The sequence below is a fragment of the Ovis aries genome, chromosome 2, assembly GCF_016772045.2.
Source record: "Ovis aries strain OAR_USU_Benz2616 breed Rambouillet chromosome 2, ARS-UI_Ramb_v3.0, whole genome shotgun sequence".
NCBI classification, from domain to species: domain Eukaryota; kingdom Metazoa; phylum Chordata; class Mammalia; order Artiodactyla; family Bovidae; genus Ovis; species Ovis aries.
This window is the reverse complement of record NC_056055.1, coordinates 43,102,748-43,118,272: the sequence shown is the minus strand read 5'-3', so window position 1 is coordinate 43,118,272 and position 15,525 is coordinate 43,102,748. Positions and strand designations below refer to the sequence as shown.

General features: G+C 38.9%; 1 protein-coding gene across 8 annotated transcripts in view; it reads left to right on the top strand.

Moving 5' to 3' along the window:
* PPP3CC (protein phosphatase 3 catalytic subunit gamma) overlaps positions 1–12,427 on the top strand; it is an 84,063-nt gene extending 71,636 nt beyond the window's left edge. For 3 of the 8 annotated variants that reach the window (XM_042243143.2, XM_004004194.5, XM_060409206.1), the window contains 5 exons: positions 2,105–2,131; positions 3,028–3,109; positions 3,732–3,829; positions 10,772–10,801; positions 11,908–12,427. In XM_042243143.2, the coding sequence (XP_042099077.1) occupies positions 2,105–2,131; positions 3,028–3,109; positions 3,732–3,829; positions 10,772–10,801; positions 11,908–12,125 (455 nt within the window). In that variant the 3' untranslated portion in view covers positions 12,126–12,427. The remainder of the gene's footprint in view (positions 1–2,104; positions 2,132–3,027; positions 3,110–3,731; positions 3,830–10,771; positions 10,802–11,907) is intronic. The other 5 variants (XM_042243144.2, XM_027964347.2, XM_042243146.2 and 2 more) reach the window with 3 other exon arrangements.
* Positions 12,428–15,525: the final 3,098 nt, after the last annotated feature.

Here is a 15,525-nt window from a genome sequence, read left to right as displayed (position 1 = left end):
AGCCACATTAGTCATTTTGAAAGTGCAGATTAAAACCACAATGGGTGATTCTGCATACCTACCAAAGTGGCTAAAGTTAAACATGAATAACACCAAATGTTGACCACAATGTATAGCAACAGGAATGCTCATATACTAAAGTATAAATTGGTACATCCACTTTAGTAGATAATGCCAAACCATTATCCAAATTTGAACATATACATACCTTATATCTGAGCAGTCTAACTCTAGGAGTGTACTTAGCAGAAATATGTGCAGTTAAGAGAAATACACCAGAATATTCATAGCAGCTGAATTAGCCAAAAATTGGAATCAACCCAAATGACCACTGACAGTGAAAAGGATAAATAGACTGTGACATACTCTTATAGTGGAATTGTATACAACAGTGACAGTCAGCTGTAGGAGCAGAGGAAACATGGATGAATCTTAAAAACATAATGTTGAACAAGAGAAGCCGGACACAAAAATTCATTATTTGATTGTCCCAACTACCTAACATTAAAAAGAAAATTAAAACTAGTGCTTGTGAATACATGCTTAAATGGTAAAACTATAAAGAAGAGCAAGAAAGTGATCCCAATAGAAGTCAAGAGAACAGTTTTCTTTGGGAAGAGGGAGACTCTTAATTATTAGGAGGGGCCCAAGTAGGGAGAAATCTGTGGTGCTGACAAGGCTCTACTTATTGTCCTGGCTGGTTATTTGGCCATTTGTGTTTTAATAAAAAGCATTGAGTCTGTGTTTGTTTTGTGTACTTTTCTGTATGTTTATCATACTTCACAATAGTTTTTTTTTTCACCAAAGTTATAAGCCTACAAAAATGTAGAGATTTCTGTAGGAATTTTGGAAGCCAGGAAACGAATTAGTATTACTAACTTGGCTGATTCAAGAAAGCTGAAGCCTGGCTTAGTAATGGAGAATGCTGAGTTCAGCACAGAATCCTCAAAAAGCAGAGGAATTGCTCGACTACACCAGTTGCTAGAATTGGGGACTATTGAGAAGAAGGAGGTGGGCCCCTAGCTAAAATAAGTAGAGCAGGTAAAAGATATTTGAAAGACAGTTAAAGTCCTAGCTGTCTTTTCTCCCAAGACCAGAGGCTAATATCCAAAAAAGTGTAAACCAAAGAATTTCTGGACAGGGATACAGTTGAGGGCACCGATAACTTTGCCAAAAATGGGTAAATTAAGTGATCCCATGCATTCTCAGTGGGCTTCCTTGGTGGCTCAAAGAATCTGCCTGCAGTGCAGGAGAGCCGGATTCAATCTCTGGGTCAGAAAGATTCCCCTGGAGAGGGAAATGGCTATCCCCACTCCAGTATTCTTGCCCGGGATATCCCATGGACAGAGGTACCTGGCGGGCTACAGTCCATTGGGTCACCAAGAGTCGGACACAACTGAACAGCTAACACACACACAGGCACATATGCACGCACTCTCAGTACTGATACAGAAAATTCCCTAAAAAAAGCCCCACCTGGTCACTCTGTGCACAGAAAGCTCAAAGACAGCAGTCAACCACCAACCAGTTCAGAAAGCTTTCCAGTCCGTCATTGTTAACGATGAGCAAACACCAAGGATTATGGGACTTCTTTGTAGAGTCTCTGAGGCAACAGCAAAAAACAGCCTAAATGGATGAACTTGAGATTCTAAAGATATAAAATTTAAACATGGAAAAACTAATATCTCCAGAAGGAGATGAGAAGATAATTGTGTCCATCATACAAAAACATGATCCTCCATTTAGAGATGTACCTGCTGTTCATTCTGTCCTTTGTTCATTGTTCTCAGCATTATTTGTTACGCAAATAATATCTTTTTTCCTTGTCTGATTTTATCTTCATGATCTGTGGGGATAGAATATATTGGAAAATAAGAAATGTGAATTCGTTTAAAACTCTGAAGGCTCCATGCAAGAAGTCTGTAATTTAATATTCTATCATGATACCAAGATGTCTCTTCTGAGCTGATAAAGATAATAGCCTGCTTCTCTCATTGCATTTCACTTTGATTTTTTTTCTCTCTCTCTTCCATGCAAACTTAAATTTCTCTTCCCATATTTCTATTTCCATCTCCTTGTTTCTTGGTGTCTCTTCTCCCTGAAGATCACTACATTTCAAGCTTTCAGAAAGGTATCTGAACAGAATGTGCTACGAGCTTAATACTCGCTGTCTGTCTCATCACAGTCTATTAATTAGACTTTTTTAGTTATAGTTGAGTAATTTCAGACAGGCCCTCCATCCTCCCTTTCTGTTTTAATGTTTACATTTTCTCTGGCCCCTGCTGTGTGATCCTGCAGGATTTTCAGAGCTGGGTGGGCGAGGAAGGAGAGGCCACGTTTCTTAGTTTCTGACTTTTGAATGCGGCCACCTGATGCATGCCTGGACATTGACTTCTGGTGTGTGAGCTGTTTCCTAAATCTGGTATGAGAAAAGGCCCCAAAGTCTTCTGTTAACTTTTTTGATGTTTTATAAAATACCTTACCTGTCATCCTCGTTTTTACTACACAGCTGTCTGTGGTTGGAAATAACTCAGCAGTGTGTAAGTGAGGATGATAGAATAAAAGCAGCTCCTGCTCAGTCCAGGAGAGCCAGCTGTGTGCTGTGTTTCCATGTAGAAGACAACTGCTTAAGTCATCCCTTGCCATTTGGCCGACCAAGCCCTGCATCGTAAGGTGGCCCACAGCATTCTCAAGAGAGATTTTTGCTGTAGTAGCAACTGTCTTTGTTTATACGTATTTCCTTCTTCACTGTGTTCTACCTTTCAGAAGCACCAGTAAGTTCCTTCCTTCATAAATCCGCTCACTCTGTCCTTTTTGTGGCCCCTCCATTTTTTTTTTTTTTACTTCATCTTTATTTTTTTCTCCTGCTCCTTAAAACTTCCTGGGTTTTTTGTTTGTTTAGACAAACTTTGGCCTTTATTTCTTTGTTTAAAACCATTTCTTTAACTTAGAAAGGCACTTTATCCTGCATTTTTTTTAACCTGTTAACGTATTCTTTTAACTCACATATTGTTTGTATTCTCTAAGGAGGCACTACAGTTCGCAAGGAGATCATCAAGAATAAAATCAGAGCTATTGGGAAGATGGCACGGGTCTTTTCAATTCTCCGGTAAGGAAAAGCCTTGTCATATGGTGTGCAATAAAAATGTTTTGAGAGTGATTTAGAAGTTGATTTCAGATCAGTAGTTTTAGAATTGGAGTATGGTATCAAAACTGTGGGTCTTTGGGTTGAATGCAGATTGAATCAGCCCTACATGTTAAAGTGACTAGAAATAATTCTGGCAAACATTCATTTGGTGTGAGCTTAGATACAGTGCAGTGAATGTTAGTGATCTAATGTGGATTCTGGAGCTCAGTGGCCTCTGTTCACATCCTGGCCCTATATCTTCTCAGCCATGTGATCTTGTGCCTCATTTTCTTGGCCTGTGAAAGATAATAGCAGGATCTGCCTTTTAAGGTTATTTGGAGGATTAAATAGGGTAATATACGGAAAACATGAGATCAGCACCTGACTATTAAGTGGCTCTAATTGAAAAGCGGGGCCTGGCTAATTGCTTAAAGTTGGAATATATACAGAAAACCTCCCTTTTGGGGGTCAGGGAAGAGGTAGAAGGAGTACCTGTCCTCCATCTTTGTGCATCTTTTCTTGTCTTCTTTCAAGTATGTTTGTAGATGCTGAGTGGTAGACACCCTGCCTGGCGTTAACCCGGGGCTTTGATCTTCTTTTGCAGGGAAGAGAGTGAGAGCGTGCTAACTCTCAAGGGCCTGACTCCTACAGGGACACTCCCTTTGGGTGTCCTCTCAGGAGGGAAGCAGACTATTGAGACAGGTGAGTATGAGCAATGCTTCTTCCATGGAATGTGTGCTCCTGTTACCCAGCAATCAGTGTCAAATTGGAAATTAAGGCTCCTTTCAGTTAATGGCACTGAAGCCATTGAATATCCATCTCTGGAGGGGGGAAAATGGATTGATCCTTCTCACCATATGTAAAAACTAAATCAAAATGAATTATAATTTAAATGTAAAAGATAAATAAACTTCCCAGAAAAAGATATGCAAAGTAAGCATTGAGGAAGATAAAAATTTAAATATGACACAAAAAGCACTAAAATTAAAAGAAAAAATTAATAAATGAGTTTCATTAAAATTAAGAATGTCTATTCACAGAAATTCATGACTAATAAAGGGAAAAGACAAACTGTAAACGGGGAGATTTTTGTAGTACATATGTCTGACAAAGAACTTAAATTCAGAGTCTGTAAAGAACTACAACTCCAAAAGAAAAATACAGCTAATTTTTTTAATGGTCAAAAAATTTTAACAGTACTTCACAAAAGAAAGTATCAAAATGGCCAAAAAGCATATGAAGATTTGGTGCTTAAAATAGTTACTCTTCTGGGAAATGGATATAAAACCATGGTGAGATACCACTCACATCCTCTAGAATGGCTAAAATTTTAAAGTGTGACAATATCAAGTGTTGGTAAGTTTGTCGAGAACAAGATATATTGCCAGTGCATTTGTAAATTGGTTCAACCACTTCAGAAAATTGTTGGGCAGTAAATGAAAACATTTGTCTACCCTATAACCAGGCAATAAAAATAACATTATGAATCTATGCAAAAACATTATGAGTACATGCAAAAAAATTCCACTTAATATTTATACAATGGAGTATTACTCAGCAATAAAGGTAACATCATGAATATGTACAAAAAAATAACACTCTGAATATATGGTTGAATCTCACAGATACCATGTTTAACTAAATACTCTAGATACAAAAGGGCACAGACTGTTTGATTTGTATGATGTTCAGGAGCAGGCAGATGAACACTTCTAGGTGGGACCAAAGTGAGGGTGTAGGGCAGGGGCTGGCAGCTCTGGCCACAGCCATGGTGGACACGGCCTCATGATGCCTTCATTGTGAGGAACGTGTTCCTGGGGCTTCGTCAGCTTCCTGAAGCCCTGGTTCATCCCTGAGGGTCCGAACCAGGGAGTTATCATTCCCTTGTTGGTGACCTGGTCACTTAGCTGTTGTCTCTAGTCATGAAGAGATATAAAATCACCGTAGTACCCTGACCTTGGCCATCCACTGCCTTGAGTATTCATAGCACATTGGAACGTCTTACTCTACAATGCAGTACTATTTTCCCTGTCACCTTTTCTCACCTTTTGATTAACTGTATACCTACTTAATGTAAACTGTACAAACTCCATAAAATGTTTGTGTACTCTGCTGAGATAGAAAGACACTGATGCTGGGAAAGATTGAGGGCAGGAGGAGAAGGGGATGACAGAGGATGAGATGGTTGGATGGTATCACCGACTCAATGGATATGAGTTTGAGCAAGCTCCAGGAGTTGATGATGGACGGGGAAGCCTGGAGTGCTCCAGTCCATGGCGTTGCAAAGAGTCAGACACAACTGAGTGACTGAACTGAACTGAGACAGAAAGTGCTGTTCTGGGGGGGAGTCGGGGGAGAGCCTAAAAATACTAAATCAGATGGTAAAGCATCTGCCTGTAATGCGGGAGACCCGAGTTCGATTCCTGGGTTGGGAAGATCCCCTGGAGAAGGAAATGGCAATCCACTCCAACACTCTTGCCTGGAAAATCCCATGGATGGAGGAGCCTGATAGGCTATAGTCCATGGGGTCGCAAAGAGTCGGACACGACTGAGCAACTTGACTTTAATAAAAGAAAAAAAAAGGAAGTGCTGTTCTAGAAAAAAATACAATTAAAAAATAATAAAATGAAAAAATAAAAAGTACTGTTTTTCTAAGAAAAATACATGACTGTCTCTGTGAAACCTGTGGATCTGAAGGCTGCTTCTTCCTACTCACTACATGAGCATCAGCGAAGGGTTTAAGAACTGTCACAGCACAGTGGGGCCGCCAGTAGAACATACTCGGAAGGAAGATCTGTCCCACCAGAATTATGCCTAAGTATATTTTCAGGATGAATTTACTTCTGCTGTCTTCCGGAATAAATTATTTTTCTGCTTTAAAAACAACAACAACTGGCAGACTCATAGATAGTAAAAGAAGTCAAAATGGCTTCTCTGGGGGGAGAATGTGGCCCCAGACAGGGCACAGGGGACTTTTGGAGTAGGAGTCATGTTCTCTATCACTATTGGGGTGGTAGTTACACAAGGGCATGCATAGATATAAAGATGTATTAAGCAGTGCACTTCATATCTGTGCATAGCATGTGCCTCACTTGTGTGCATTTTATATCTTAATTTGATGGGAAGTGGCGGTTAAAGTTGCTCAGTCAGAGAAGGAGTTTGCCTCTTTGCCTGCAAACCATATCCTGCAAGATATGGCTTCCTCTTCAACCATAATGTCAGTTCTGAAAATCATATGGGCGCTGACTTCCTAAGGAGAGGGCTTGATAGAAGCCAGGAGTGAAAAGGTTGATGTTTGTTAGTATAAACAGATCTGGTCAAGCAGGGGGAAGAGACGTGAGATCAGATCACTGGATGACTAATTCTAGGCTTGAAAACTGGAGCTGAAACATTAACAACTTAGAGTTCACTGCTTTTTTGCCCTTTTTTTTTTTTAATTGTTTCTATTTCAGTTTTTCTTTTTTCCTCTTCTCCTATAGGAATACCTCTTATAGGAATTCTTTGTGTTTTGTGAATATTCCAAGGCTATTCTTAGGAACAGCCTCATTTCCCCATACTTTTTATAGGATTGGTTGCCTCTTTTCTCTTTCAAATCAGATACTGAAATATTAGTTTATTTATGAGGAAGAATGAATATTTCCTCCTTAGAAGTATATAGTTAATTTTCTTAGCTTCTGTAGTTTTCATTGATAGTCATGTGAGATATTCTGAGAGCAACTCTGACAAGGCATTTTAGAGTTAATAGGAAGTAACATGGGTAAAGAAAAAAAGGAACATCCTATACATCCTTGCTTAAAATGTTTCAAAAATTTGCTGATCCACAAAGTTTTTTTAATCTGAACCAAATTTTTCTAGATCTTGATTTGAAAAAAGTAAATTGGCAAATCTGGAATAAGTAACAGAATTTTATAGATGTGTTATTTGGAGATTTGTTGTTTATAACCCCACCTTTTGTTCTCAGTCCCAAATATATGCAGTTTCTCTTCATTCCTGACTTGAATATGAACGTTTTAATCAATGTAAGATTGTTATTGATAGAACCCACTCCAGTATTCTTGCCTGGAGAATCCCAGGGACAGAGGAGTCTGGTGGGCTGCCATGTATGGGATCCCACAGAGTAAGACATGACTGAAGCGACTTAGCAGCAGCATCGATACTTGAAAATTGATAGAAAGCTCAGGAATGTGTCAGAACATAACTAAAGTTGCAGCAAACTTTTTAGAGCTTCTTATTCTATCATTGATTTGCAAGAACTGAGTTAATTTTGTCATTTTTCCATCAGAGTCTCAGTTCCACAGGTTCAGTGACAAACGAGCATTAGCTGAAAAGACCTTTTATTGTTCATAGAACTTTACTTGGACAGCCTTCAGTGAACAAGGTCCCATCCCATATGACCTTATAACCTACATTCATTTACACTCCACCTTATTCCAAGGGGGATTTGAGTAAGTTACAGTGTACATCCAACACGGTAAAGGGAAATAAATATGCTGAGAAATTGGAGCACAAAGGAAAACAAACCAGTGAAATCCAGTAATCACACATTTAATTCCAGGCTTCCAAGTAGACAAAATAAAGAGGAAAGACCATAAGATTAAAAAAAGAAAAACAAAAACAGGTCAGTTATAAACAGCACTCCACTGAAAGTTTTAAAGTTTTGTGCTACAAACAGAACCATCAAGAAGGTGAAAAGACAACCCACAGCGTGGGTGAAAACGCCAAGTTCACCAAAAAGTTCCTCTGGGTGTTTTCATAACATCTTGCAGAGAAACCCAAAGGAACTTTTTGGCCAACCCCATCTTTACGAAGCATATATCTGATAGGAGACTAGTATCTAGAAACTGTAAAGAACTCTTGTAACTGAATAGCAATAAGACAAATTACCCAAATAAAAATGGGTAAAAAATTGAATAGACATTTTTCCAAAGAAGGGATACAGGTGACCAATAAGCATGTAAAAAGATGTTCTACATCATTAGACATTAACTGCAATGAGACATCACTTTAATTAAAGACCCACTGGACAGTTGTGATAAAAAAGACAGACAATAACAAGTGTTGGAGAGGAATTATGATTCTCATATACTGCTGGTGGGGATGTAAAATGGAGCAGCCCTTTGAAAACCAATAAAGCAATTTCTTTGATGATTGAACATACAGTTAATCATATGACCCAGAAGTTCTGTTCCTAGTTACGTACCCAGAGAAATGAAGATATAGCCCCACAAAAACTTGTACACAGATGTTCATAGCAGCATGCTTTCTAATAGCCAATAAGCGGAAACAACACAAATGTCTATCACCTAATGAATAAACAAACGAAATGTGGTATATCCATACAATGAACTATACTATTCAGTCATAAAAAGGAGTGATATACAATCCTCAGCATGAATAAACCTTGAAAACCATTTGCTATGTGAAAAAAGCCAATCACTAACACCACATAGTACATGATTCCACTTATGCAAAATGTCTAGAGCAGCCAAATCTGTGGAGACAGAAAGTAGATAAGTGTAAGGTTAGGTGAAGGAATAAGGGCGGGAGATGGGGTTTTTTTGGCGGGGAGAGTGATGAAAATGTTCTAAGCATAGATTGTGGTAATGGTTGCACAACTCTAAATATATTAAAATCATTAAACTGTACACTTAAAACAAGTGAATTTTTTGGTATATGAAATATATTTCAGTAAAGAAATCTCACTCAATAAAAAAAAGTATTTCAGTACGGGGAGAAAAAAAACACAGTTCTTCAGTTTTGTATGACTCTTACTTATAAAGAATATCCCTCATGCAGGCTAATATCTTAATACCCAATGCAAAAAGCAATTCTAGGAGGACCCAAAATAACGCGATGTTAGTACACATTTTACCGCAAACATAGCTTTTAAAGTCTAATTAAACCAATGCTCTGTATACAATCTCAGGGAAAGCTTTGTTCTCTCACTTCCTAACAGTTGCTGTTATAGTGTGCTGTCTGAAGGCACTGTCCTTTCCTTCTGAGAGTTGGTTTTCTGTGAGGTGATTTGGGAGGGTGTGACATTGCTTTAACACTTGCCAACATGTGGTTGACAAATGTAAACACTCACTCGATTAATTGATTCCAAGTTGCCATTTTTCACATTGCATTCAGAAGTTAATTTTCAGTTCTTCCAATTTTTCCTCTATGTATGATTGATTATAAAAAGCTTTGGGAATAGCAAACTGTTACTGTTCATTATTCTTCCCTGCCTTCTTTTAAAAATTAGTTTTGGGGAAGCTGACAGGATTTTCCTAATAAGATCTTTCTTGCTTCAACCTGTAACATTTTCATATACAGTAAGTCCCCTACATAAGTTTCATTCCAAAAGCGTGTTCATATGTCCAGTTTGTAAGTCCAACAAAGGTAGCCTAGGTACCCAACTAATTTCACATAATACATAAAAAACAAACACAAAAACAAAGGAAATATTTTTCATCTCACAGTATAGTACCTGGAAAAGTACAGTAAACAGCTGGCATATAGGGGCTGGCAGAGAGTGAACAGGCAAGAGTTACTGCCTGGAGGAGGTGAGAGATGGTAGATCCGTGATGATGGATCATCGTCAATCAATGGAAGGCAAGCTGCAGTTTCACTTTAACTTACGTAACTGAACATGAGAACACATGTTCTTCAACTTGAAGAACATGAACCTTCTTCAACTTGAAGGTTTATATGTCGGGGACTTACTGTAGTAGTGCTTTTACTGTCTTAAAAAACATGCAGGAAAGTTTACCTGTTAGTACTAATTTTTAAATAGCTTCCTTTTCCATCACTGAAGAAGAGGGCCTTCTTAATAACTGGTCTGCTCTCTCCCATGGAAAATGGAAGCCATGTAAGTTAGACATGCCAGCCTCTGCCGTTTCTCTAATTCCAGATGGTACATGAATTTACATTTGAAATTGAATAGCTTTATGCCTTTCCCAGCTTAGTAATTCACCCCTTGGAAAAGAAATAACCTCTCACTTATATTCCATTTTTTCTTTCCTTCCAAATGCCAGTCTGTTATTCAAAAGCCACTCTTTTAAAAACATATATTTTATTTATTTATTTTAATTGGAGGATAGCTACTGTGGCAAAAGCCACTCTTTTATATTAAGTAATTTCAGGGGATAGCTAGACTCTGTATAAGTTGCTTGAAATCATTCATAGTTTTGAATAACTTTTTTTAAGAGGATACAGCAGCAGCTCATTTAGTGCCATCTGAACTATCACAAACTAAAGAACGGTTGTAATATCAGGTGATTTGACTGGACCTGTCATTACTTTGATACATGAATGTCAAGGCATAAATTAGCAGCTGGCTATTTACAATGAGGAAAGCAGCATTTCGTTTCTCCGAGTCAGCTTGACTGTCTTAGCCGTATACCATTAGCTAAAAGGTTCTCATGCCACTTGCAGTGTGAAAAATCTTAGTAACTCTCCCCACCTCATGTCCCCCCAACTCCACCCCTAGTTTAGTTTTTCGCAATAATCCTCTCGCTTCTCTGACTAGTTCACTTTCATTACGGATGGGAATAAGCGCGAAGGTCGGGCCCGGGATGTCTCTGCTGGCAGCAGTGCCGTTGGTTTACTCACTCTTTCTCTGTCTTCATTTTTGCATGCCACTGCTCCTGCCTCTCACAGCCACAGTAGAAGCGGTAGAGGCCCGGGAAGGTATGGCCGTGTTCCTGCGATAGATGTGATCATGTGTCTGTCTGTTCTTTAAAAAGCTTTGTCAATGTTAGACATTTTTTATTGTTGCATCACCAGAACTGTTAACACTGAGACAAGGAAAAGATAACTCTAGCTATGCTCACAAAGTATTTCCTTTGTGTCCTTCGTTTGTGTAATATTAACTCAAATGACCCTCTCCACAGCCAAAGTCCTTTCTGGGCTCTCTCAGTTTTAATGCAATGGCTGAAGTTTAAGCAACCAGTCATGGGTTGTTCAGATGGTGCATTCTGATAGCCCTTGCATAGGTATGAGGTATCCATTTAATTATTGGAAATTCAAACCATCAACCTCTTTATCTAAGGATTCTGAAGCATATCAAAAGTGGAGGCAAGAGCAGATAGGAATGCAGTCTGATTTGTTTCTGAGGTTGCCCTCAGTCAGACAAGCTAAAGTATACAAATTTTAAGTAACAAATTATCTATGAATCAGAGGCTAAAAATCATCACAATTGATAAACTTGTGTTATAAATTTAATTGTTCTGTTAGAGAAGGTGGTTCACACTGGGAATGCCTTTCCTTGGTGATACAGAAGTTCAGACAGAAAGAAAATACCTAGAAACTATTTTTTTTAGATGGCTTTTAACTTATGTTTAGCTCCTGGTTTTGCAAGATTAAAAAAAAAAAAGCTATCCTAAACAAATGGATTAGCTCTTTTGTTACTTTTTTGTGTGGTCAGTGTGATGTTTGTGTTAGATAACTAGTCTGCTTAACTTGTTCTCTTATTCTAGTGTTGCCTTCTTTCCTCTCTCTGAGCACGTTTCTGGCCCATAAGAGACTCTTTCAAAGATATTGGGGGCTTTTTGTCAGGTCCACTTCTGCTGTGATGAACTGAGCTATGAAAATTACTTTCACAGTTTCGGTGGTCCTTTGGGCCTTAAGGAAACAATAGCTTCAGACCAGGCTAATTGAAATCAAATATTGTTCATTGCCTTCACCAGACATGTGCTCCACGGTCACCCTTCTATATTTTCCTCTAGGAGGTTGCTGTATGCTAAGAAACTTAAAAGATGTCTAATGGAGCTCCTCCCTTTCCTGTTTTCCTGTAGCCATCAGAGGGTTTTCGCTTCAGCACAGAATCCGGAGTTTTGAAGAAGCCCGAGGTCTGGACCGAATTAATGAGCGGATGCCACCCCGAAAAGATAGCCAGTACTTTGATGGGCCGGTGAAACTGGTCCAAGGCAACGCTGCACACAGGAGCGACAAGGGAAGAAGAGCCAGTCATGACTCAGAGCCCTGCAGTGGCACTGGTGGATCCAAGACTTAACAGTCTGTGCTATTTATTTATTATCAGAAAGCTAAACACAAACAACTTAAACAACTTAAACCTGGAGGTGCATTCAAAATACACTCTGCATTTACTCTGTAAGAAACGTGACCCTTTTATAAATTCTTTTAATTTATGTTTAATATATATGTAAAATGCATCTGTTTCGTTTTTCCTCCCCCCCCCCTAATTTTTAGGAACTGATCTGATTGTCTGACACATAGTGAAGTCGTGTGTTATAAAGGGGACTGTCCCCAAATAAAAGGGCCTTGGAAACCTCTTCCCTGGCTTTCGGACTTGAACTAGTCAGCCTTTTCTCTTGTTTTTGGAGGTAGTATTGTTCATTTCAGACTAATCATTTTGCAAACACAAAAGGGTGTTTTTCTTTTTCCTTTTCTACAGGGTACCACTGAAAAATATCTGTTAGATTTCAGTGGCTAAAACTTCTCTTCTTACGGAAAACTTGATTATAGTAGAACTCCTCAGTGAATAAACCAAACCCACTGATTTTAAGGGCCAAGGGAAATGCTTTCCATAATAACCTACTCTCTTCTGGACTCTCAATTACTCTTAATGTATCCTGGTATGGCAAAATAAAAAATAATGAGGGATTTTTTGTAGAATGACTTAAAATTTATTCATCTAACCATGAGCATGATTGGATTAAACGTCCCTTAGAATTTTGGAGATTTCTTAACTGTTGCCAGATTCTTTTGCTTTTATTTTTGAATCCTAGATAATTTACCTCATCTGCAAAGGAAGTGACATTTCTAAATATTTTATAAATGCCTCTGTAGAACCTTCAACAGTTATGCCCTTCCGTATCACATCTCTTCTCCCTGTCTTCCGTCTGTTTTTCTGTGTCGACATTTTTGAAACCAACTGGGGCCCCTGGAGGAGGGCATGGCAACCCACTCCAGTATCTTGCCTAGAGAACCCCATGGGCAGAGGAGCCTAGTGGGGCTACAGTCCATAGGGTTGCAAAGAGTCAGACACGACTGAAGCAACTTAGCACGCGCACACAGGGTCATGGAAACTGACTAGGTTAAAACAGTCCCCTTGTGAACTGGAAGTCTTGCTAAAAGGCACTGGGTGACTGATGATCTCCTGTCTATCAAATACTGGGATGTTCCTCCATTTTTTAGCACTCATTAGGTTGAACTGTGTATTATTAGTCTCTGTCGCATATTTTAGAATATAAAAACAAGTGTTCAGATATAATGTTTGAATAATCTTCCCTTAGTTTTTCAGGTCACAACCAACTAGTGAAGAAAGTTTCAGGGATCCTTAGGCTCCCATTTTTGGTTTAGCCTGGTTGACAGGTGCCATGTCGTAATAACTCACTGGTCAGCCTTGTAAGGAATGTACATGTCAGAGCAACACTGTGCCAAAGTGCATGTTTGTAGAATTCCTTAATGTCATTTGGGGTGTAGAAGCCCAGTCTTGAAACATGTATCCCAGACAGTAGTACTTTATGTTTGGAGCTTCAAGGACACCAGAAAACATTTTTCGGAAGATACAACTTCAGGGAATTCTCTGGTTGCCCAGTAGTTACAACTCCTCCACACTTTCACTGCTGAGGGCCTGAGGTTCAATCCTTGGTCAGGAAACTAAACTCCCACAAGCCACATGGTGTGGCTCAAAAAAGAAACAACAGCAAAAAACAAGCAAACATAATTTCATAAGGAGAATGAGGATTTAGCCCATCTATCTCTGTTTTCCTATACCTTGCTAACAGTTCCCAATTTGTTTATGACAGAAATCAAAGTATTTTGGAGATTGGAATCTGATGACATAGATTGCTCTCTTAACAAACAAGATAGGAAGGGTATTGGGAAGAAGAGAAAAGATCTCTTTTTGGATTGTGAGTAAAACTTCTGAAAGGAGGGAGAGTCTCCAGTAGCTGTCTTTACTGATCATCATTTCTTTATAATCAGAGGAATTCATCACCTAGATAGACTCATACTCCTCTCTCCCCCAGTCCCAACAGAGAAAGGGCCGCATTTTGGAAATCTCAAGAAACGCTGTCAGTTCACAAGTTTGATGGATGGGTGTCCCTGATCCCATTCTCTTGTCCATCGAGGCTATTCTTACACATACACGGTCCACAGGTAGAAACCCTGGGCTTCGATTGTAAGGGCTTCATTCAAGAGGCAAATAGGGAAGTAGTTACTTAATCCTTATAAGCAAAAAATTTTATTAGTTTTTTAAAAAAGAAGTTACTTAGGAAAGTCTTCATTTTCTTCTCAAAATGAAGTAGTATGATAAAGCAATTTTCCGTGACAGAGCCAAGTGAAAAGATATATTTTACAGGTACCCTTTGAGCTATTGAAGTACCAGCCAAAAGTTAAGTGGTCACAATTCAAGAAAATTAGAAGGGGTTTAAAAGAGCAACAGCTCTTATAGAAAGTTGGGTTTGGAAATCCTGTTGAATGCTAGAGGTAAAAGCATTTCTTATGTTCTGTGGAAAGCTGGAGTGTGTACTTCAATGCTTTAGAAAGTTGTGTGGTGAGGGTAATACAGTGTGTGCGTGCTAAGTCACTTCAGTTTTGTCTGACTCTGTACGACATGGACTGTATGTAGCCCACCAGCCTTCTCCGCCCATGGGATTTCCCAGCTAAGAACACTGGAATGGGTGGCCATTAAAACCGGACCACAGTCAGTGTACCTGTATGGGCATTTGCACCTGTGATTCAAGACAGTTTAGAAGATGTGAGCCTTAGGAATATATTGTAATAACATTACTTGTTCTTCCCTTTAGACTTCATTGGAGGATTTTAACCTATTTTTTTAGTGTTTTAATCTAAACAACAGCTCCCAAGAGGGCTGGTGGCCTGCCCTCGGTTTGTCATAGGACTACCTGGGGCTCATCATTTGCCTGGAGTCATCATTTCAAACAAACAGTTTAACACTCTCAGTGCCCTGCAGTGTCGCTGTTTTGAAAACCTCTTCTGTTTTTACTAACTCTTTCCTCTGAATGTTCGCTCTAAAGATACTAGAAATACTTTTCTCTTGTTCTCCTTCACTTTAAAGTTCACAGGGACCTTATTCAGCTCTTCTCATGGTGGGGGGCAGCAGGGGCTGGGGGCACTTTCTACATCATTTCTCTTTGTGAACTTTTCTGAAATAACCATTTTTGAAATGACACTTCCTAAAGCTCAGTTTTCCCAGTTTTGTTTACCTCCATGTCATATAAAATTTCAGATTGATCAGTTGACACTTCTCATTAATCAAAATTTCAGTACTCAAAAAAAAAAAAAATTCAGTACTCATCTAATACAAGTTCAACACATACATCCTTTTTAAATTTCTGTGTCCTGAATATTTAGAGCAAAAGCAAAACAAATAAACTGTGTGTGTGTGACAGAATGCTAAAACAAAAGCAGCCTGTTTTCTTCAA